The following is a 26016-nucleotide window of genomic DNA, read 5'->3' on the forward strand; positions in this document are numbered from 1 at the left end:
AGTTTTCTAGTCTCGCGTGTTTTGATATCCCTTAATCGTCGTTTCCAATGTTTTCTAAGTTAAGGTACATATACATAGGTATACAAATATTGAAAAAAGGGTTCTTTGTAAATGGTATGTGGGAAATATCACATCTGTGCACTATTACATAAGTAGCCTACTTTCAGAAAGATTTCGCCATTACATCAACCACCTTCGTCACACTTCTCACCCACGTATTCCGTTTTCTATCTCTCCTCGTTATACCAAGCATACAGCGTTCCGTTACTCTTTGAGTGCACTGGGACCTTATGTAGCTTTCTGACGTTCAATGGCCAATTGTCGCATCACTAGTAAGAAACATTGATCGAAGATCGTTTTCTTCAGGCACAGTGGCATTTTAGATTTGAATACAGCATCCATCATCCCCACAGCACTCCTTTCTAATTTCATACGTCTCCTTATTTCTCTAATTTATAACTACTTCTATTGCACTGTTGTGTAATTAAATGTATTTTCAAGGTTTATTAGTTTCACTTCTTCCGTTATTAAAAGTTGGTTTTATGCTTTTAAGCAATGGTTTAATTAATTGACGATGGAAATATTATCAGCATTTACCTTTCATGATACGCGTTTTTGATATGAACCATTATAGAAATTAATGCGATGATTACTTTAATCAAAGTACGGTCCTTAAAAACAAGTTTTGCAATCAATACTCTTAATAAATAAATGAATATATGTAGATAAAGAGGAACTATCGATTTGATTTGAACCCGTCATTTTCTTTTACTTTTCGAGAAACTTTAATTAACGTTTAATTTTACGGAGACACGCAATATGTAAATTTATAAACCTTTTCTCCACTCGAATTTGTCACACGTCATTTATTAAACATACAAACGTTCATAAAATAGTATTGAGCACACGCAAAGTTAATATTTGATGAATATCACTGGTTTCATTACCACATAATCATATCGATTACACACTGATCGTGTTGAATATAAGTAATTTTCACATTAATTTATCGCTCTGTGTGTATGTATATATTTGATGATAAAGTCGAAACTCGTTAAATGTGCCAAGTTGTTAATTGATGTTTTGCACACGTCGGTGCTCTTTTGTTTGGATCGTGCCGAATTTATGGGATAATTTTAACCGCGTGCTTTTTTGTATATCGTGGGAACTGATTTTATTTTTATCGAAGACTATAGCCTTGCATCTAATTGATGGCACACTTCGGTACCTCTTTACCTTGTCTACACTTGCGCAAATATTGTACGAATATTCGCATATTAAGTTTATTTGTGTCCTAAATTTTTATACCACATATCGATGATGGGAAAATGCAATTTGAGCTAAAATTCAGACATCTAAAGTTATTAAAATCTGCCAAAGAACTTTCAGCATTGGGGGTTGGACAGCATAATACTATCGGCAACCCCAAGTCTATTTTACATGCCTTAAAAGGATTCTCGTGTAGTTTAGTTTTCTCTTGGTGATTACACACATATATACCCATGTACTTACACGGCTCGTTTTGAATGAAGATTGACTGACTACTCGTATGGTCTTATTTCAAATACTAGTGATATCTTATTTCCTTGCCGTGTATGTAATATGTATGTGTAGACGTGCGTAAGCTATGTATGTAGTTATTCTGTTGCTCATTTCCGTCTGCGTTTTCGTTGCATTAGCAATTGTTTATTTTAGATTGGTGAATTCAAAATTAAAACGCCATTGTTTCAATACATTTGTGCCGAATCTAAGATAATATTGTGAGTAAGTTTTACAACACTGACAATTTTATCCTAATTTTGGTATTGCAAAAAAAAAATGTTATAAAATAATATACACTTCAGATAAAGTTTTTCAGGGATTAACATCGAATTTGTTTACATATAATGAGAATTCATCATGGGAATTTCTCATACATCATCTCTTTCTTAAAATATTATTCATGTAATAAACTAGATAATTATTAGTCATTATGGCTTATTGTTTATTGCAACTTTTACTTGTACTGCAAGTTATTTGTATGTATTTTTTTGTAAATAAAATTTTTATCATTAAATCAATTCAATATGTTAAGAATCTACAGATGGTAATTTTTTGCACATAGATTTAACTTAAATTATGCTTTCAACTAATTTCTATGGTTTCTTCATAATATTTTTAAAATAAATGAATTTAATTTTCATATTATGTATATCTATTCTATGTGTATGAAATGATCATTTAATTTGGCTGTGCACCGATATAAAAACTAGATAATATATGTATGATATTCCCATAATATAAAGAAATTCTATTTTATTGGATGTTCATTTACTTCCTTTTTAAAACGCGGAGCAATAAAAAAGAATAAACGTAAGATAGCAATAAATTAGTCAATTTTATTATTTTGTTTGGTGGATATGAACGTATAAGAATATTTTTCCAACTTATCGTTATTTATAACCTTTTAACGTGCGCGTTCCGCGTTCGAATGAAATATCGCTATGAGCTTTTGATAGTAATAAGCTTTTGATCCACGATTAGATCTTCTCGAATTGGAATGTTGACGCATTCTTCGTACATTATCTACGCGTGAAAAGCACCTATTATATGTACATGTATGGGAATAAATACATATTCAATTTTTCGTATAATACTTCATACAAAAAGACTTATTGTGTCATACATAGACTTCGCCGACATGACGTAATATTACGTTTGATGCAATTTAGACACATTATTAGATCACTTAATTTTGAAGACGTCTCATTTCCTGTGCTCCATTTACGATAAGACGTATCTGCTGTGTTGATATACCGTTCAAAAGTATATAATTGTGTTTACGACGAATGAAATAACATACAGTGCCCGACAGAATTAAGTGGACACTTCAGAAAAAAACTTTAAGACAGAATATTTTTGTTATGATACATTTTACACAAAAAAAATAAATCAGTAATATTCATGATACTTAGGTTTAAAAAATTATACAAAAATATTTTGAAAAAACAATACCGTTTATTAAAAAAAAAAAAATGAGCAAAATACGGAAAAATGAGCAGTACAGACAAAATTAAGTGGACAGAGAGAAATTGAGATATATATTTTTTTTAAAGCTTGTATGATATCCTTTGGAATTAATTACAGCCTGCATACTATTGGGTGTGCTTTCAACTAATTTTTGGTGTGTCAGCATCTAAATTTTTTCAAATAGTGGACAATTCATCAAAAAAACATTTTTTTTTAATTTTTAAAATTTTTTGGTCCATTATAGACCACTAATTTTCTATGGGATTAATATCTGGTGATTGGGGAGGCCACTCAATTAATTAAATTGTATCTTCTTCGAAAAATTTTATTGTTTTCTTCAATTTGTGTTTTAGGTGGTTGTCCTGTTGAAAGATGAAAGTACTCCCCAGACCCATTTTTTTCGACTGATTCTTCCAAATTGTCTTTTAATTTATATCGATGTATATATCGGAGTCCATTATTCCTTTTATTTTGGCTGGACTCCGACGCCCTTCCAGGAAAAACAGCCCCATATCATAATTGAGCCACCACCATATTTCACCGTTTTCTCAACACACTTGTTTTTGAGGGCTTCACTGAATTTTTTCCATTCTTTTCTTTTACTTTTTGTGCCGAACAGCTCAAATTTACGTTCGTCACTCCACACAATTCGTTTCCAAAACGATAAAGGCATTGCAATATATTTTTTGGCGAATTTTAATCTCTTCGCTTGGTTCACCTTGCTGGTTAAAGGTTTGCGCCGCATTCTACATTTTTTTAAGCCAGCTTCTTTTAACCTACGCGACTCTGTCTTCTCCAAGATATTCAATGACAGGTCTTCTTTAATTTACCGACAAGTTTTCGTCGGTTCTTGCTTTACTTTCTTAAAAATCAGACGATCACCCCGTCGATTTGTTCATTTTTTTCTTCCTCTTCCCGGTAAATTCTCAACAGTGAAATACGATATTTACTCGCGATATCACAACAACTCACACCAATTTTATCATCCTCTACCACAAATTTTCGAACTTAAACATGAATTTCAGATTTTTTCGATATTTTATTTTTACAACACTACACGGGAACAATATTAACGAAACAACTGTCTCCTACCAATTCAAAAGATAGAATGATAAAACACAAAAAAAAATTGAAGAAATCGTATCAGTAATAACTGAAATACAGGGTCCCAAACACATTCGTTCCGCATGAACGCACGACCCAATTTTTGAATTGTGACGAATGCGGCAATGTCAACAGCTGTAAAGCGAAAAAAACGAAATGTCTAAATTAGGATCATAAAATAACACCCTTTTAATTTTTGAAAACTATAAAGCTCTATGTTAAATACTTTTTGAGAAAACCGCGTTCTTGTGTACACATAAAAAGTGTCCACTTAATTCTGTCGGGCACTGTATGTACATGTATTACAGTGTTGGTATGAAATTTGAACATTGTCGAGTGGGTGTTACCGTCCAAGTCGATTCGATCGAAGAGTCGCATCAAAGATATTCTTCGGTGCACTTTGTTGATGCATTTCGTATGCACCGCGAGTCTGGAGACTCGCCCACGATATACCACTTTTTGTAACGATATTGCCGTAATATTATCCGAAACGGGAATTGATTACATGTTATTGTCGATATTGGCCGGTTTTTGAGTACCGTTAAACTGGATCGGTTTATTACAAAATGTGTCAATGTTCACTCTTTGGATATATGTAGTTACCAATTTCAATTCCAGATAGTATATACATACATTCATATGTTATGTGTCCTATCAAAAATCTATGTTTATTGAATTGAAATTGGTGACTTGCGTACCGATAGAGATAGAGATTTCTTTGATCGTCATCTCGTTGTTGGTTGGTTTGATTCTACAATTTTGTTGTTTTTCTTTCTCTTGAAAGTTTGTTGAGAAGCTATGTGAAGTGTTGGATTCGTGGCTGGAGCGGACAGTGACCTTTTTTGGGAACTCAAATTCATAACAAAAATGGGAGGAATTCCGGTCTATATTTAAGTGTCTCCCGAACATTTTGTCTCAAATCGTTAAGATTTCAACGGTAAATGTGTACGTATTGTATATTTCAGGGTTTCCCAAACTTTTTCTGCAATGGAACACTTCGCAAATCCGGAAATTTTAACGGAACGCTTGGCTTATTTTTTTTTTGAGTAATTCCTACTAAAAATTTAAAAAAATGTTATTAAAAATATTATTTATTTAGTAATTATTTTTAAATATAAAACTATAATAAAATATAAACATAAAAAAATATCTGGTGTGGCGTCGAGACTATTCCTGCACTTTGACTTCGTTGCAGAATTGTATTTTTTTTATCAAATGATGCAATTTTTTATCTGTTGTATTAAAATTATAATACTTTTTTTCCTTGTAATGATAAGTTAACTTTGTTGCACTTGGTAAAAATATCTGCCAGATATGCAAGTTTTAGCAACCATGAAGGATTTGTTAAAACTTTTTTGTGCCTTCAAGAAGACCAATAACTCACTTCGAAGTTCATAAAGTCTTAATAGTGCTTTTCCTCTGGATAACCATCTCACTTCGGTATGTAATAAAAGTGCTTTGTGTCTACTACCCATTTCATCGCACAAAATTTTAAATAATCTGGATTTAAATGGTCTTGATTTTACTGTTTATCACTTTCGCGACTTCATCCATAACATTTTTTAAATTTGGATTTGTTTTATGCCCCAATGCTTGCCTATGCAAAATACAATTTCAGCCGGTCTGGGAAAAACAATATACCCCACCCCATCTGTAGCATGCGCACGGCGTGAGAAAATATGGTTTTCCGCCAGTATCATCACTCGCCTTCCAATATGAAGTAGAAGATCTTTAAATGTGTGTAGTGTATAAAACCTTTCCTAATTGTCGCGGAACACCTATTCAGGTTCAGCGGAATACTGGTGTTCCGCGGAACATAGTTTGGGAAACCGTGGTATATTTAATTGACCGTTTTTCCGTTATGAACATAAAATATAGGATACGCTAATATATTTTTATATAAAAGTTCACATTTCGCATATGTTGTGCAGCATACGGAATACGTATCTTAATTCAATCAAAATGATTTTTTTTTATCGAAATTTAAAAAAAAATTCACTGTTAAACGTTTTTGTAAAATAAATAACAAAATAATTGTTGCCGCTGTACTGCAAATTTGTTTATTTATTTGAAATGATGACGTTTCTTATATGGTTTTACAATTTTTGTTCTCTAGATTAATTTCACTTATTAATGATTAAGAATATGTTTTTACAGTATACTAGTATTATAGTAGAGTACGCTCGCGTATTTTATTTATCAATCTTTGCTTTTTAACCTATAACACTCTTGGGACTAAATTAATTACTATGTAATCTCGTTTGTTTATTAAGCATTTCGCTCTCGATGGGCACAGTGTTCATTATACATAACGGAGTTGAAGAGACAAGAGAAAATAACCTAAATATTTTATCACAGCCCAAGAGGTTCATCAGAGCTATTTCATTTCTGGGAAGACAACCCTCGGGGTCATTTATACACATCTTCCTTCAACAATATCGACGTGTTCGTTCGTTCACTGTTGTTTGGTTGACGGATAAATCAGCTATATATATATATATATATATATATATATATATATATATATATATATATATATATATATATATATATATATATATATATAATATTTTTTTTATCATTATATTGTTGCTCATTTATTAGATTACGGAAATGTTGTCAACTAGAATACATACCTAACGTACAGCTCGTCAGTTTAATTATAACTATTCCGTGTGTGTAAATCATACTTTATTTTTAGCGCGTTCGTTGATACGAATCGTTGTGGTAGTTTTCAATGCCTTGGTTTTGACGAATTTATATCTCAAGACTCCCACTAGGTTTTTGTACCAACATAATATTTTCACAGAAATTATGAACGCGCATCAAATTGATTTCGATTACCATACTGACTCTTCATTGCAAATTCACTGCTTTTGCGAAATATGTATATGGCATTCGCAAGTGTTGCAAATCGCCTTTGAATCGATTTGGCCAGTTGTCGCGTGTTCGACTTCTTGTCTGGTCGGTTTTATTCCCGCATTTATATACACAATTAGTGGTGCTTGAATTGATTTATGTGGCCGCAAATTGTTATTATTTTCCTGTTTTGAATCTACGTGTTCAATAATAGTTATCTCAAGCAACTGATGACTGTTTCCTTTTACAATTTCACACTTGTCAATCGTAGACGTTAAACACTCTCGACATATTGTAAGTTTAATATTACATGTTGTTTTTGAGTTTGAGTTTTATTTCAATATGATAATTTAATATTAATTGTATTGGACAATCTTTGAAATGCGGTTAACGGTTAAGGTTTCTCGTATACTGTTTCACATGTGCGGAAAAAGTGGTAATTTGATCTATTACATTAGTAAATGAATGTATGTGCATGGATTTGAATTTTTACAATACAGGTATTCGTTCAAGTTTGATAATGATTTGTTCACACAAGTGTGCTTCGATAAATTCTTTCAACAAATAATATCAATATTTGCCTCTCTGACGATTGCTGCTGAATTTCTGATCGCATTTAAGATTTTTAACATTTTTGGTCGTTTTCCATATTTCACAAGTATTTTATTTTTTCATCCTTATCAATTTTCGAGTTCATATTTCGAGTCTTCATCAACTCGAGAAGTTATGCCGTAAGGGCCGCCGATTCTCAACACCAGCAGTTCGAAAAATATCCTTTGGTACATGGTACAGATGCCGGTCTGTGCTGTACTAATATAAATCTGTAGACTTTTAATCTTTGAAATTTAACTACTCACAGTGCTATTTCGATTATCCGGGTGCGGATTTTCCGTGCTTGAAATTAATTCATTTTTTTTTACTTTATGTACGTAGTTTCTTTTATATTTAACTAGCTGTATTACCCGGCTTCGCTCAGTGTTTATAATATAAACCGCTTAAACATGACTAAGCTAATTTAATTAAAAAAAAAAAATTTTAAAATTTAAAAAAAAAATTTAAAAAAATCAAAAAAAAAATCAATTTTTTTTTGCCTTCTAGGGCTTCGCCCTCGGCACCCCCCTGAGCCTTTGCCTTCTAGGGCTTCGCCCCTCCACGCCCCATGAGCAATTGCCGTTTAGGGCTTCGCCCCCATGATCAGTTGCCTTTTAGGGCTTCGCCCCTCCGCGCCCCCATGATTCAAAGCCGTCTAGGGCTTCGCCCCCCTTAGTTAATGCCTTTTAGGGCTTCGCCCCCCGCGCCCCCAAGATTAATTGCCGTTTAGGGCTTCGCCCCCCTTAGTTAATGCCTTTTAGGGCTTCGCCCCCCGCGCCCCCAAGATTAATTGCCGTTTAGGGCTTCGCCCCCCTTAGTTAATGCCTTTTAGGGCTTCGCCCCTCCGCACCCCCATGATTAAATGCCGTCTAGGGCTTCGCCCCCCCTAGTTAATGCCTTTTAGGGCTTCGCCCCCCGCGCCCCCAAGATTAATTGCCGTTTAGGGCTTCGCCCCCCTTAGCTAATGCCTTTTAGGGCTTCGCCCCTCCGCGCCCCCATGATTAACTGCCGTTTAGGGCTTCGCCCCCCTTAACTAATGCCTTTTGGGGCTTCGCCCCTCCGCACCCTCATGATTAAATGCCGTCTAGGGCTTCGCCCCCACGATCAGTTGCCGATAAGGGCTTCGCCCCTCCACGTCCCCATGGTTAAATGCCGTCTAGGGCTTCGCCCCCATGATCAGTTGCCTTTTAGGGCTTCGCCCCTCCACGTCCCCATGGTTAATTGCCGTCTAGGGCTTCGCCCCCATGATCAGTTGCCTTTTAGGGCTTCGCCCCTCCGCGCCCCCATGATTAACTGCCGTCTAGGGCTTTGCCCCCCTTAGTTAATGCCTTTTAGGGCTTCGCCCCTCCGCGCCCCCATGATTAACTGCCGTTTAGGGCTTCGCCGCCCTTAACTAATGCCTTTTGGGGCTTCGCCCCTCCGCACCCTCATGATTAAATGCCGTCTAGGGCTTCGCCCCCATTATCAGTTGCCTTTTAGGGCTTCGCCCCTCCGCGCCCCCATTATTAAATGCCGTTTAGGGCTTCGCCCCCCTTAGTTAATGCCTTTTAGGGCTTCGCCCCTCCGCGCCCCCATTATTAAATGCCGTTTAGGGCTTCGCCCCCCTTAACTAATGCCTTTTGGGGCTTCGCCCCTCCGCACTCTCATGATTAAATGCCGCCTAGGGCTTCGCCCCCCTTAGTTAATGCCTATTAGGGCTTCGCCCCTCCGCGCCCCCATGATTAAATGCCGTCAAGGGCTTCGCCCCCATGATCAGTTGCCGTTTAGGGCTTCGCCTCATAAGGCTGCGCCCCATGAGGCTGCGCCCCCTTCGGGGCCCCATGGGGCTGCGCCCCAGGAGGCTGCGCCCCCTTCGGGGCCCCATGCGGCTAAGCTCCATAAGGCGGCGCCCCATAAGGCAGCGCCCCATATGGCGGCGCCCCATAAGGCTGCGCCCCATAAGACAGCGCCCTATAAGGCAGCGCCCCATAAGGCGGCGCCCCATGAGGCTGCGCCCCCCTGCGCCCCCTTCGGGGCCCCATGGGGCTGCGCCCCCTTTGGGGCCCAATGAGGCTGCACCCCCTTCGGGGCCCCATGAGGCTGCGCCCCCTTTGGTGCCCCATGGGGCTGCGCCCCCTTTGGGGCCCCATGGGGCTGCGCCCCATGAGGCTGCGCCCCCTTCGGGGCCGCATGCGGCTAAGCTCCATAAGACTGTGCCCCATAAGACACCATAAGGCTACGCCCCATGAGGCTGCGCCCCCTTCGGGGCCCCATGAGGCTCCGCCCCCCTGCGCCCCCTTCGGGGCCCCATGTGGCTTAGCTCCATAAGGCGGCGCCCCATAAGGCGGCGCCCCATAAGGCGGCGCCCCATAAGGCTGCGCCCCTAAGGCGGCGCTCCATAAGGCGGTGCCCCATAAGGCGGCGCCCCATAAGACTGCGCCCCTAAGGCTGCGCCCCATAAGACAGCGCCCCATAAGGCTGCGCCCCATAAGACTGCGCCCCATAAGGTTGCGCCCCATAAGGCTGCGGCCGATAAGGCTGTGCCCCATAAAGCTGCGCCCCCTTTTGAGCCCCATGGGGCTGCGCCCCATGAGGCTGCGCCCCATGAGGCTGCGCCCCCCGGGCCCCCTTCGGGGCCCCACGGGGCTGCGCCCCTTGTGGCGCCCCTGGCGGGGCCCCATGAAACTACTCGCCTTGCGCCCCCGCGGGGGTGAATCCATTGAAATGAAAAAAAAAATCGGCGCCCATGGATCGAAAAAAAAAAAATCGAATCACGTGTTCGATGACGTCACCGATCTACGGACGATGACGACGACGACGACGACGACGACCAAGGATATTTACATACAAAGTCTCTTTCCAAATTATAGATTAGATTATATTTGACAGAATACGTATTAATGAGTAGATTTGGAGCAATGGTTGATAAGTGGGAGTTTTTCAATTATTCGTTTAATTACTTTTTGCATTCAATTATAATCTCTAACAAACTCGCAAAAAAATTTGATTTTTGGTCTTATGATATCTAATTTTTTACCGCTTAATGTTACAAGTCTAATTCAAACTATGAACCAAAGTGTCGTATCACCAATGAAAATTCTTTACTGTGCCGATCTTCTCAAAACTTTTGCTTAGGAATATAATAACTTGATTAATTTCTGGAAAAAAATGAGCATACGGAATAGTAAAATCTTGGTCGAAAGTAAAACCAATAACACTAATTTTATCATTGAGAAAGATTCTTCCTAACTTGGAAATAGATTTATCGGATTGTTAAGAGATGGAGGCAGGTGATATATTGTGAATGTGGAATATCCACAATGGAAAATTTGAAAATGTTGGATCGAGCGGTTTGATCGTGATTCAAATGATCTGGAATATCAATGCAGAGTGATGCAGATATCGTTTCCATTGTTACTCAATCACTCATTCACAAACAACACTCAAGCAATATAAGCCAGCAGTTTGGCTTAGTGATAGCGTATATATTTAGCATCACTGAGGTCATAGGTTCGTGTCCTCGCCACTGCTGGTTAGATTTGGGGGTTTTGTGACTCCAAATCGATCGTTTCTCTATCAGAGTTTGCCAATTTTATCTGATCATTGCTGAAACGGTTCCTGAAAATTGGTATTAAATCTAATCCTGTTGTCACAAAAATCTGCCTGTGTATAATTTGTATTAATTATACACAGTAATCTGAAATCCATAGATGTCACTATGATTATTATTTCTGATTAATTGTTATATTCTATATATTCTGATTGTATATGTATGTATTACTGTATTTCTGATTTCTGATTGTTTATGTATTTTAACGTACACCCGTCGCATTTGGAGCAAATCTGTAATGGCGAGTGTGTATTGATTTGTGACAATAAAATAAAAAATAAAATAATAAACGATATTAAAAATTGATAGTTCGGATTATCCGATCCCATAATCTCCAGCATTAGCGTGGATAATCGAGAGTATGTACACTGTATTTCTGTTTGAAAATATTTTGGAAAATATATTTCCAGTTAAATGATCATGTTCGACCAGTGAATTGAACTTCTCCTTTGGTCCGAATTTGGAACGATTTTTTCATCCTCTGACGCCAAATTTGGAAGAAACGTGCTATGCTCGTTATGCCGAAGATTTATTTCGTGGTAAGAAACGTGCGTTAATAATTCAAAGGCATTTGTTAATTTTTTTTATACAAAATTTACTCTGGGTGAGGCACTGAAATCTCGAAACTATTATTTTTTTATATTATACTATATCCGTAATTATTTTAATATATTAAAATATAGATGCATCCGAAAAATATGAGTGGCAACTTCGCAGTCGCTACAAAAATTTTTCGGATGTATCTATATTTTAATATATTAAATTAATTACGGATACGTCAGGTACTACACCATTTGCTCAAGTTATTTACCTGCATTATTCTTTTTTTTTGTTTAGTTTCACAATGTATATCGTATATCATATTGTCTTTTTGTGAGGTTGCATAAATCTCGGAATTTTTTGCAGCCTCAAGGGTAACTGCTTCTCTTTATGGTAAACTTGACTCTTTTTTTGCTATTGTCATATTCAAAAGGCACACGAGTGAACCGTCTTGTGTTAAAATATATCCAAGATTATCAACAGCGATGTACGCAGGAGCTAACTGAGTTTGGTATTTTGAATATTTCTCTCATCCTGCTGCACACTCACTGTTTGAGCAGACGTTGAAAAATAAACACTTCAATTGAGATATGGTGGCATTTGGCGCCAGTTGGATTTCATTTTTTTTTTGCCCTGCCATCTCTGGTTTTCAAGAGCCGGTTCAAGTTCAACGCCTGTAAGCAAAGAGTCTGGCCCTTAGGAAATTCTCCCGCGAACCCTTTGTCTTCCACTGTTTATATTAACTTTACAGTTTTTATCAAATTTAAAGCACCTTGAAATAAATTTTTAAATTGTAACCTATTCTTAACTACAAACTTTCGCAGTTAATGTTTCGGTAAAAGCACCGACGGTGATAAGTCATTGTCAATTTGATGTTATCTAATCGTATCGATTTCGATAAACGACATGTTGGTATGTAAGTTCAGAACATCAAACGCTATCGATTTGAATACATATTTTGTATCGAAAGGTTTATTGAGCTTTTTCAATTCGCAATGTTGATTTGTCCGCACTCTGATGGCCTTGTGTTTGAACTTGGCCGGTCGGAAGCAGATGTACCGGCGCTTTTATCTTTCACCTTCGATGTATGCATGAGTCATATACCAGTACCAGACTGGACCAACGGCTTGAGATTGTTCTGACCGACGACCAACGGTCTCAGAAGACGAAGATACATATCTGGTCGCCGATTGGTCTCTGACTCACGTATAATGATTGTTTCTTTCAAGATAAATACTTCTCTGCTGCAATATGGTGCAGATTGTTTTATAAAACAATATGCTCAATAACGAAAAATAGTGTATACATACTTGTTTAAAATTTTGCATTTGAATACTAGTTTTCTGAAAATTGAAAAGTTCATCATTTTTGATATTCTATATATTAAAGCCACGCAACCTCTTGATATCCGCGGAACAAATTGTTTACGACTCGTAGACTTTGTCAGCTACGTACATACATATGTACTTCTACTTATGTACATATGTATGTAGGTGACAAACTAACATCGGTTTTCTCCCTCACACGCGATCTCGCTCGCACGTGTTAGATCAAAGTGGTGCGTACGGTACTAAAAGGGCCGCGTCCACCAGGTTGAGATGCTCTCCTATATGTGATAAATAAGTACGTAGAATAAACTTTGCTACTACTACATACATACATAATAAAAGATATATAAATATTAATTAAAACGTAAATAGTCTTCTTCAAATGATAAAAAATATTTATCAAAATAATGCTTTATCCATAATTAATTTATTTAATAATTAATTCATTTATTTTTTGTTAGTTGCTCTAAAATGTTTAATAATAACGCTTAAAGATTGGTTTTTACCAGTACAGATCAAGTCAGCAACAGCACATTATACATATTTTATTTTATTTTTAAAGATTTTTTGCCAGTGTACACTGTGACCAAACATTTAAAGAATAAATTATCATGTTGAGGCAGTGAGTAGCTCGAGCAATGGGTGAAACAGCTAGGACTAGGGATTGCAAAATTGAAATTTTACCGGTAAATAAAATTGTTCGGTAACCTTTTCCCACTACCGGTATTTTCTGCTCAATGAAAAAAAATGTTGATAACCGTTATGTGATTACATTGCTTAAAAACGTCAAACTAAATTGAATCATAAATAATTAAAAATAAATGTCAGGTAAATAATGTGATAATATACAAGTTGTAATAATTTTTTTTTAATGTTTTTACCTCATGTATTTATTTACAGTTTGAACTAATTGAAAGTTTGGATCATAATTGAAAAAAAAAACAACAACAAAAAACAACAAACAAAAACGGATGGTGCTGTATAGTATAAATAGAAGTAGTCTTTTCCGCGCAGTGTTGTGCTGAGCTGTTACGTGAATTACTGGATAACATAAACGGACCGGACCTTTAATCGTTCTGTCATTGTAGATTGTATTTTCGAAAAAACTATAGTCTAGGTTCCATTTGCTTTGGTGAGAGGTGAAACAATAATATACAATATTTTTAATTTCTTTTAAGTTGATAGAAGTTCTATAAATTTCTTAACTATTACATATGTATCTCATTACGAACGGACCCATCTTGAAGTTTGTAAAGATAATAGGGAAAATAAAATCTGACGATTGCTATCGTACCATCGCACCTAAATACATACATACATATATTGTATTCTTGGTTGATATACGGATTGCAACACTAATTAAATAACGTCGATATTGGATGTGTGAGTACGGTAAATATAATATACATATATGTACATGAGTGTCTAGTCTTTCATGTTGACGCAATCGGAAGAATGTGTATAATCGAGTCTTTATAATACGGACTTTGGCAGTACGTGATGTGCACTAGTTTATTTACTAAGACAATGTAAGCAATTTTGTCTAATGGCGTAAGTTTACTATCAGAAATTTGTTTTTAATCGGTGAACAAACGTGTGCACGATGTCCTCGCGTAATCTCTTGAAAATGCTTTATGATTGATTTACACTTTGGAGCTCGAACTACATAATGACAGATTTTGTCGCTAATGAGTTTGAGAAAGGCATTGCATTATATGTTAACTGCTTTTAACATATAATTTTAATTCTTAGAAGCATCTCTGTTTAATATTTTTCTCGTGTAATGGAGTCTGAAAATTATAGTTTCATATTGAAATCTGTTCTGTGCAGACGCAAGCTGTTTCCGAATTTGAAAACTTTCTCGCGCTCCAGTTTTCTCCGGTAAGTTTTACCAACGAATAAGTTTCGATCAAAAGAGAAGACTCGTTTTTGGTTTGCGCCCCGAGCGTTGGTTTTCTTTTGAAGAGGATTTACTGTTAAAATCGCCGACTTTCCAATTTCGACCGCAACTATTCCCCCTTAAGTTTGTAATTTTAATGTAAATTTCTAATTATTACATAATAAATGTTATTATTCGTATTGTTTACGATGTTTGTAATGTCTGACCATAGATGTCAGGTGTTGTTTCGATATGTATGTATGTTATAATTATGTATTTAATAATATATGTAATATATAATTTCTCGAGTCTTGATCTGTTTAGCACACTCGCCGCTTTGGAGCAATCTGTTAGGCGAGTGTGCATGATTAATTGAAAAATAAAAATAAAACTAAATAAAATTATGAATCGAGTGTATTCTTCTTGTATTGACGATTCCCAAATGGAAGAAACTCTTTTAGATATGGATGTAGATCAGACAATGGTGTGTTCGACGATGAATGAAGAATTAAATAAGACAAAATATATTTGTAACCTAAAAAAAATAACATTGACTTTAAAAAAGATCAGATAATTGAAAAAAAAAATTCGTCCCTTTTAACCATAATAAACCTAAGAAGAGCATTGTAAAAATACTTCAACCGAAATTGAAAGTTTTTTTTCCATTGCTGGAAATATTTGTACTAAATCTAGAAAGTATTCTTAAGAAGCTATTTCAAATAAATTTATTTTTATTATTACATTTTTCCCAGTTAATAAATATATTGTTTATTTTATTAAAATAAATACATTTTATATTAATAAAAAGTAAATAAAATTGAAAAACAATTTTTACATCATATGCTACTTCGATCCTGAGCTCCGTCTCGTGTACCAGGAATTGAAAAAATCCGAAGAATCAGAAACCCTAGTATGCATTAAAATTTTTATGTTAAGCTTTTTAGTTTTTTAGACCTTGTATAATATTATATATATATATTAGTTTTCCAATACTGATTTATGCAATAACTTTACTAGTCCTTCTCCCCTTTAATTACATACTGCTATTAAGGGTTCCCGTAAATCGTGTTTGGTTTCTTAACCATGTAATTCAACCCTTTGTTCCGTTCCTCCCTTGTTTTTGCCATCTTACAAAGAGTGCTCTTGAAGTTTGTATTGTTTTATGCCCCATGTATTCACGATATTTAGTTGTTAATTATGCACTCCAACCTTCAATTAGTGACGATTGTGCTACTGTCAGTATTTCGTAGTGCGTGACTTTTGGGACACATTGCATACAAATTGACACGGCGGAATGACTTCTAGGTGTGGTCGAGTGCATCATTTTTCTACCATCACTAAACAGTCTGTTGCATTTCCTCTCTTGATCATTAAAAACACATAATGCATTTTCGTCGAAAAGCTTACTACTCTCCTAAATTCATATGCATACATATGTATATACTTACATACATATGTATATGTAGAAGTACATCGAAAATAAAATAGTGACAAACATTCACTTTTCAAATGTAATCACAATGTTCTCACTCGATTTGCATAGTCGTTTTGTCCTACAGGTGCTATTTCTCGTCACGTCTTATAACATTGTATATCTTTTGAAATTGATCAAAATGAGTAATGATCCAACTCGTCATCCATGGAATAGAAACTTTGCTTTACAATGTTTGGTATATAATAAAGCTTTTACTTTATTGTAATGTGACATTTTGTATATACATACATATTTACATAGAGCGTAATTACAGTACACTCTTTTCTTATGTATATGTAGATCTCTCGATCAAACGAAGGATTCGTTTTTTAGCTAGATTAAATCTCAACATATTCATCGTCCATTTTTAATCAAATGTTTATTCAATAACATATGAACAAATGAACATGTTACTTATGTAAATACATAGATGTACATATATTGAATATACCAGTATATACATATATTGAATTCAGCAATTATTATTACAGCTGATTCACGTTTGTCCCAAACGTGGCGCACCTTTCGTGGGTGGGTCAACCGGGAACAATGGCTTCCCGAACACAATGCGTTTAAAATTTATATATAAATATCCTTTATCGGGGTTCGCTTCGACCTATCTTCACGTATGCATATGTCGTCATAAAAAATTGTTTACACGCAGCATGCGTAAACGAAGCGGCATTGCGCTCTTTGAAATTTGTTTTCGTTCTCACTTGTTAGTTTTCATTGATGGAATATGTAACTGACACGTGTGCAACAGACACGTGCATGCCATATCAAAATTTAATACGGCGTGTGTCGGATGCATTCAATATTTAAAACTCCATCGACAACGGTTTTTGTATTCCGGGTATTTAAAAAGGGTTTTTGTATTTCGTAGACCTTTACATATCAATTTTTCAGTTAAACTGCGCACAAATTAAGACACAAGACGTACACGGAGACACAAGGCGCGCATCGACGAACGTTACCTGTTATCTTGTGTTTTCGTAGTGCGTGCCTTGAACTTCTAATTTGAATGCGAATTTATATGTAAAAACTTGCTCCGTTTTTGTTATTCTCTTTTCTGTTGTGGAATACTCCCCATTTCATCCTCCCCGGAGCTCATATAGCAACCAGCAACATAGCTCGGTGGTTAACGTATAATGCTAACAACTCAGGGATCAATGGTTCTAGCCCTCGCCCAGCGGTGTTGCTGGCCACACCTTGGATATTTGTGACTCCCAAGTCGAACATTTTCATTTCAGAGTTTGCCAATTTATCTGATTTCATTGTTGAAACAGTTGACCAACTATCCTCAATTTGTCATCATTATTTGATTATAATATAATTTAAAATTTATAATGCTATATAAATTTACATTTACATTTGCGTTCTACCAACTTGAAATATCTCGAGGCTCGTTTTATCAACCTTTCGTCTACTTGATACATCTTTAAAATATATTTTTTACGTTATTAGTTTATCTCTTAAAATAAGTATTTCACTATTTAATAGAAATTTCAAGTCGGTGGAATGAAGTAGACCCACATATTATGTATATATGTACAAATTTGGCTATGGGTGCCTTGGGTAAAGCTGTAATGGCACTATAGATATAATTAAACCAGCGGCGTGCACTAGTTAGCATACATAATATGCTTTCGAGCAAAATGGTCACGGGTTCGAGTCCCGCTGCTGGCCAGACCTTGGTTTGTGACTACAGGTCGATTGTTTCTTATCAGAGTTTGCCAATTTTTCTGATTTTCATTGAAATGGTTCCCGTAAAATTTTTTCTCCTTTCCTATCTTGAGGTTCGTACTAGTGTCTTGAGGTTCACCAATTTGATTATAAAATGTTGCAAAAATTTCCCCCATAGATGTCACTGTTGATTTTTTTTTATGAATTCGCAATGTATAAAATGCTTATGTATATTCATTGTATTATAAGTACAATCGTCGCTTTGGAACGATCTGTAAAGGCGAATGTTCATGTTATATGAAATTAAAAAAAATCACCGAGTGCTTCTATTCTTGGTAGCCCATCCAAGAGGAGAATCCGTCATACTAAGTATCTTTGCTCAGTAACATTTTAGAGTGGTTGGTTCGCTTTTTTCGATCTGGTCGTCTCCGAACCGTATTTAAAATATGCTGAAATCCCTCTCTGCTAAAACCATCTCTCTTTAGCATTAAATAGGAAAGGAAGGAATGTTGATGAGGGGCTTTGCTCCTATGGAAGTTCAAAACAGTTCCTTTTTTTGTTTCATTTGAATATCTACTATATCCAAATTTAACCAAATGACCTGCTCTTCATTTGATAAAAAGCCGTTTTGGTTGTCCACACTTAAATGGCGTACTAAATCTAAATCTCCTCGTAATAATGGTCGTTATACATTTTTTTTATTTTCGATTCGGAATTGTTACTAGGTAGTTAAACGGTCGCTCCACTTTGATTATATCGCGAATTCGATCAATTATTTTTCCATTTTCATTTCAGTGTTCGTATATTGCTATATATGGCCAGTTTAAATGTTTTAGCGTTACGCGAGCTTATGTAATACGCATATGTAATATTTTTATAAATTCATGAAATAAAGTGTAATTTACTTACTGTATACTCTTTTGTTTGGGTATTATTACGACCGTGAAAGGTTTTAAGCCCAGGTGTTTTTAAATGGTATATCACTTTATCCTTAACTGAAAGTTTTATATAAACACGAAACTTGAATCTGTAAAACAGAACGCTATCTATAGATTACAGCTGTAGAATAAGTACATAATTTATTCAGCATTTACATATAATATGGTCAAATATGTGTCTATATATTTTTAATTCAATTTAGTATGTATTCACTTTGAGTCTAATTAACTTCTTTGACACTTATTCTAGTACCCACACTTTCTTCGCTATTCTTTATTTGTTTTCTTTATATCTAAATTACAATAACGGGAATTTTTACAACATTTAATTAACAACGTTACTCAAATTCTTTTTTTGTTCGTAATTGTATTGCTCCAACTTCATGTATTTTTCCCATAGTTGCATTTAAAAAAAATGTAACAATTCGTTTCCTCTCATTTTTTCTTTGATATTAAAACAGTTGTCAAGCAGCGCTCAACGTGTCATCTCTTTCTGCTGTGGCAGCTGTACCGCTATAAGCCATATTTCCGGAAATAGGTGCATCTAGCTCAATTTTTGTGACACGTTTAAACAAACTCACTCCGTAAATCTTATGAGATAAACTTGGATCAAGCTTGTCACGGAGCTTACAGCTACCATACATCATCAAAACTTTTTGCCTGGTTGTTTTCAAAATTAATACATTATTATAAGTTGTTCGCTATTAACCATTATTTTATTTGTGCATTTTTTTTTCTCCATTGATCCAAGTGTACCAATCATCTCGTATCGCAAGACTACGTGTGGGTTCTCAGTACGACCTATTCCCATAGAACTTCTCATGCATTATATCGTGTGGGTCTACAGTAAATGGAGGTTAGGCATTAGTATAATTCCTCTCAGTGTCATTGGGTCACCGCCCTGCGACTGTTCATTTCCCTTGCACACATGTGCATCAGCTCGTTGCACTTTCGTGGGCGTCGTTTCATCTCTTTCGACTTGTTTTTCCATTCAGCATCCTCCCTAGTCTGCCCACACTATACCGCAATTTATATAACGTCTCTCCCCTCCCCCCTCCCACTAGCTATATATCATTTCGTTTGCCGATAATTGCCCAAACTTGTCGGTCCATCGACGCACGTATATATCATCATCGACAGGATGATTGCCGTCGCCTTGGTTGCCGGTGACCCATAGTGTCCGCACGAACATTTCAATGTAGTATGTATGTATATGTAAATATGTACTTCGGTCGACCACGGTAAAGATTGCTGTTGATTGTTAGTAATTCAGGGGAAATCGCGTGCTGCAATTACGTATGAGAATTTCTCGATAGTACAATTAATCTGTAATTGATGGTGTCATATTTTGTACAATGGCTTTAAAGGGCTTAACATTTGTTAGGTACCTAGATAATTAATCTGTATTTGATTTACTTTTTATGTTAATACAAGTATGATGTTCATATATACATACATACGTACATATCATACTTATGTATACAATGTTTGATTTTCCTCCTCGTATACTGCAGAGCATCGCAAACCTGGTAGGCGCGGCCCTTTTTGTACCGCAGGCACCACTTTGATCTAACACGTGCGAGCGAGATCGCGTTTGAGGGAGAAAACTGATGTTAGTTAACGTTTTTCACATGTATGTAGGGACTAGCTAGCGACTGCCGATACAGTACATATGTATGTACGTAACTGACAAACTCTACGAGTCGTAAACGATGTGTTCCGCGAATATCAAAAGGTTGTGTGCCTCTGGTGTACTGTATCTGTTTTATCTATTGATTTCAGCAACTTCTGACGATCAATCTGGTTTATATGTACATATTATGTAATATAGATGTGTATGAATTTTTTCAGTAATTTTTAATTTCTAACTTGTTTCCAACTTGATCTTTCAATTATATATAGAACGTTTTACTCGTAGTTTTATGTAGCGCTCCCTCGTGAAAAATTAAATATTTCCGTACCCTTTCGTAAATTTAAAAATCGATAACGTGCCAACTTTCAGTAACAGACCTGAACATGCATACATTTTTTATTATTCGTGGTCCAATTAAACGTCGTTGTTTAGCTAAAATGTTTCAATTGTCAGTTTAAAGAAAACATTTATTCTGATGCTATTCGCATCTCGAGATTTTGTTCACGTTTAAAAATCTGTTGACATATGAATGTTCACACAGTACACTATTTTTGTAATTCGTCTTTATATTTTACCTTATCGGTGGTTTTACTTTCAAGTGCGTGGGCTCAGATGAACCACATTGCATTGTACTTTATATAAAACACTTGTCTAATTTGAGAATCGTCCGTATAAAAGACTGTTGTGAATTTCGGCAATTGAACGAGCCGCTTCATTTTTTAACACTAAGTGTTCTTCCGCTTGCGACAACTATCTATAATACTTTACACTAATTTAATGGACTGAAGCTGTTATCTCTAAATACGACTACATTCAATTTTATTGGCTTTGTATGAATATTTTATTTGCGGTGACAAAAATATCTATAAGTGACTAATCTTTTATAAATATAATATAATCGTAGAACAAATATCGAAGGTCTTAAAGTTTGCAACGCAATGTGTTGTTATTGCTTCGCTTTCCAACTACGAACTGTTGATTAGTAGTACAATTTCGATTGTGTCAAGTTCAATTGCCATGAAAAAGGCATTGTTGTCCAATTAAATACAGCGACTTTAGTCAGTGATAAGAGAGTGACGTTTAATGTCACTTGACAGCTTAATTGACTAACAAGACTTTTCGCTCTAGTCTCAGTGTCCGATAAGAGTTATCCCTCTCGTTCGGGTCATTAAGCTTACACATCTATTCCTAGTTCCGTTTGTTTGTCGTTCGTTGTTATCAATTTAATTTCCGACGACACTAAAATATTTTGCTTTCCACAAGTAAACAATATTATGTGTGTATTACGGCGTCCCCAGTGCAATTAGATATTTCTGCTCTGCTCACTAGCAGTACTGATTACACTGAGCAACAAAAAATCACCTTGTTGAGTTACCAGAGCGGAGACTAAGCAATCTTTACTAACTTTGACCCACTGAATTCGAATATGTTAATGATTTTTGTTAGTTGGTGATCGTTTACGAGATATGAGCGTTTAAAAATATGCGCGATTTTTACAGTTTTTTGGCTTTGGTGGTCTTTAACTCAAAATCTAGTATTGCTGTGCTCAAAGTGAGTATTGGAATCAATAGTCAGATGTTTTTCCTATTGATTGTGATATTTCATTGCTTTAAAATACTTAAATAATTAATTGTCTAGCGAATTTTAAAAGTCAAAAATATATTTTTTTTACGGATTTTTTTTCCGTGCTATTTTTCATTTATTTGGCAAATTTTTTATTTCACCACGTTTATAAGGATTGGTTTTCTATCTCAACATTTTTCTTTTTTTATCTAAACGTACTAACTCAAGCGGTAATTGCAATTTAAATGCTTTCGTTGTGTATAAGGTTGTAACGCGACGGTGATATTTTATCATTGTATTTAACCGACAAGTTTATTCTACATACATATGTAGGAGAAACTCAGATAAACCTATAAGAGGATATTGTGTTTAGGAGAAACTTGTCAGTTGCATATGCATTCTACCGGTCTCCGTGACGAGATAGAATGTTAAATGACAGAAAACGCAAATATCGGAAGGCAAAGATCGAAAATCGAAAGATCTTAGGTCGAAAGATCAAAAAAAAAATGGTGCATGGTAAACGGTACATACTCACTTAATTTGCGCGAGCAGGATAGAACAGGAACAAGAGGAACAGGCTTTTCCTCCCGTATTAATGTGCGCGTGCAGAATACGGGAGGAAAAGCATGTTATAAAGGTTGACAAATGAATGACACGGATTACACGACCCGTGTTCAATGCATTTTTTTTTCAATGCTACCTGGAAAGGCTTAGTGGGTAGTATACTTGTTTACTTTGTACGTACTTAAAATACAACGCCTATCGGCGTTTTTCAGGCCCATGGACTTGTTGGCAAAACGCCGATCGGCGTTAGTCAGCATTAAAAGGGTTAAACAACTCGTAAGGGTGTCAAAGTCGGACTATATGAAAATGTCGTAGTTGTATTTTTTGTAACGACTTCACAGCCCTAGTATGTACGAATTTAATTCCGGGTTGACGTGATATGAGTACACCCAGACCGAGTCTGGTAAGTTGGTTACTCGGATGTTACTCATAACGTGGCAACGTCTGGCCAACTAAGCGGACCCGGTCTGAGTGTACTCGTATGGTGTCGACCCGGCATTAGCCCAAGCAGTGCCCAAGAAGTCTTCGCTAGTAGTAATTATATAATTAATGATCAAAAACGAAATAAAAGCTTTTACTACTAAAAATACGTACTGTGTAACTAACTATTCAGGTTTCGGTGTAACCAAGTTTGACTGGGTCGGCAATTAATAGTGTGGTGGTAATTGATTGATCGTTAATTTGTGTGTGATATGTTGCAGTTGCAGACGAAGCGCGAGCTGTTCTTCAAGGCGGAGCCGGCGAACAACGTGCCGGCGCCAGTCGCGCCGCCCCCCGCGCCCCCGAGTGCGCCTCCGCCCGTCGCCCCCGCTGCGCCCCCCGCCTCCCCCGCCGCCCCCACACCCCTCGCCTCTCAGCAGCCCCGCCGCGCCGCCACCCTGGAGGCCCACGAGAATGGACTGCCGCCGCCGCCCCCTGCGCCCACCGCACCCCCACCCATCAAGGTCGAGGTGGCGCTGCGCAACACCGAAAATCTCAAGGTACACCCTCACCCTCACCCTCACCCTCATCTCTAACACTTATCTCGGGTCTCGGGTCGATCCAAACATTTCTCCACGTTCAAAGTTACGGTAGCCTTATGGGAAAACCATAAAAAGAGATGATGTCTCACGTGGAACTGGAATGTTCGATATCTATGTACTTTTTTGAAGATTCTCTTCTGCTTTCGTTTTCTCTTTAAATATTAAGAAAAGTTGGAGCCATTAAACCTGTTCGTCTTCGGTGAGAATTCATTTAGAGATTTGTCGACAAACAAATCTAGCAATGTGTCTGTCGTAGCAAACAAGGTTTTTGTTCACATTGCATTAGAATTGGTCGATTGGTCATATGTTAGATAAATTGGAATGGCGTAATGGGTTAGCTCACCAAACTCAGATATACCTATAAGAGGATATTTGTGCTCGAGAGTTCACCGGTTCGACGAATGAATTTATACAAAGTTTAGGCTTTATATCGATTCATTCATTATGTTCGGCTAGCGTTAGGACACACACACACAGATTACCGTATTTATATATATACTAGTGTTTGACCCGTTGATTTCAACGGGTGGTTTCGAAAAGCAATTGAAACTCGAATAAAAATAAAGTTAAAGATATTGAATCGACTGGTTTCGGAAAGAAATTGATGCACGAATTACGAATGACAAATTACGAAGTGATTACGAATTACGAATTACATTTTGTGCATCGCCGACGCCTCCGGCACCCCGGGGCCTTCGCCCCCGGCGCTTCCGTCGCTCCGGGGCCTTCGGCCCCAGCGCCGCCGATGCCTCCGGCGCCCCCAGCGCCCACAATGCTTTCGGCACCCCGGGGGCTTCGCCCCCAGCGCCCACAATGCTTTCGGCACCCCGGGGGCTTCGCCCCCAGCGCCCACAATGCTTTCGGCATCCCGGGGGCTTCGCCCCCAGCGCCCACGATGCCTCCGGCACCCCGGGGGCTTCGCCCCCAGCGCCGCCAACGCCTCCGGCGCCCCCAGCGCCCCCAATCCCTTCGGCAACCCGGGGGCTTCGCCCCCAGCGCCCCCGATGCCTTCGGCACCCCGGGGCCTGAAAAAACTGGGAAACTGAAAAAAATGAAAAAACTGAAAGAAATTAAAAAAACTGAAAAACTGAAAAAAATGAAAAAACTGAATAAATGAAAAAAATGAAAAAATGAAAAAAATGAAAAATCTGAAAAAATTAAAAAAATTAAAAATATGAAAAAAATGAAAAATATGAAAAAAAAAAAATTGTTCCCCGTACATTATGTTCGGCGAGCGTTAGGACACATACACACACCCACACACACACACACACACAGATTACCGTCTTTATATATATGATATATATATATATATAGTTTAAATCCAAGTACATTGTCTTGTGTTTATAGGTTATTTCATTAGTTAGTACTTAACCCTTTGAGTTTCTGTTGAAAGCCTGCCACGCTGAAAATTTCGCCAACATTTCCAACTAGAATTATTTAGAAATCCAATAGAAAACAGGTATAAAAACCCTAGATCCCCACCCTAGATAACTATCGCCGAGGATTTCGAGTTTTGTAAAGGTGTGTTTAGACTCTAATATATCTTGCAACAATATAAAATAAACCAAAGAAGTCTATTGATGAATGTATTTTTGCAAAAACAGTTCCATCTTCTTCGTTGTTGTTATTTAATACTCACAAATCTAAAATACTCTGAAAATACTAAAATAAAAAAACTAGTTATATCTTCATTGTTGTTAAAATGTAATGCTCACAATCTAAATGCTAAGTCACATTCTAAAATACTGAGCAATTAGGTTTCCATTGGGAAATTCTGGTTATAAATTCAAAATTTCCAGTGTAAACCAATCTTTATAAAAATTGACACGCATTACACGACCCATGTTCAATGCATTTTTTCAATGCTATCTGGAAAGGCTTAGCGGGTAGTATTATTGTTTATTTATTACTCAAAAAACCAACGCCGATAGTCGTATTTCAGGTTGATGGACTTTTTGGCAAAACGCCGATCGGCGTTGGTCAGCATTCAAAAGGGTTAATCGTTTTAAGGATTATATATTAAAAAATAGTGATATCCATAGATATTATACTAGAAATAAGAACAATTTAGCTGTAGGTAGAGTAAGGAAATAAAGACGACAGCTGGTAGTGTCTTTTACAGGGGTGTGCTCATGTACAATGCCCTCCCCGAGTTTGTCAGGTCTTCTAAGACCGTGGATGCATTCTTGCGAGGTGCGAGAGGGATAGTTTAGTATATGTATATATAATTTTAGAGC

At 36.9% G+C, this 26016-nt stretch overlaps 1 protein-coding gene across 2 annotated transcripts in view; it reads left to right on the top strand.

Annotated features, from left to right (window-relative positions):
* Positions 1-26016, top strand: part of pnut (septin 7-like protein pnut) — a 57127-nt gene that overhangs the window by 23981 nt on the left and 7130 nt on the right. For both annotated transcript variants that reach the window (XM_077431075.1, XM_077431067.1), the window contains exon 2: positions 23456-23734. In XM_077431075.1, coding sequence (XP_077287201.1) covers positions 23456-23734 — 279 coding nt within the window. The remainder of the gene's footprint in view (positions 1-23455; positions 23735-26016) is intronic.

The sequence above is a fragment of the Arctopsyche grandis genome, chromosome 1, assembly GCF_051622035.1.
Source record: "Arctopsyche grandis isolate Sample6627 chromosome 1, ASM5162203v2, whole genome shotgun sequence".
NCBI lineage: Eukaryota > Metazoa > Arthropoda > Insecta > Trichoptera > Hydropsychidae > Arctopsyche > Arctopsyche grandis.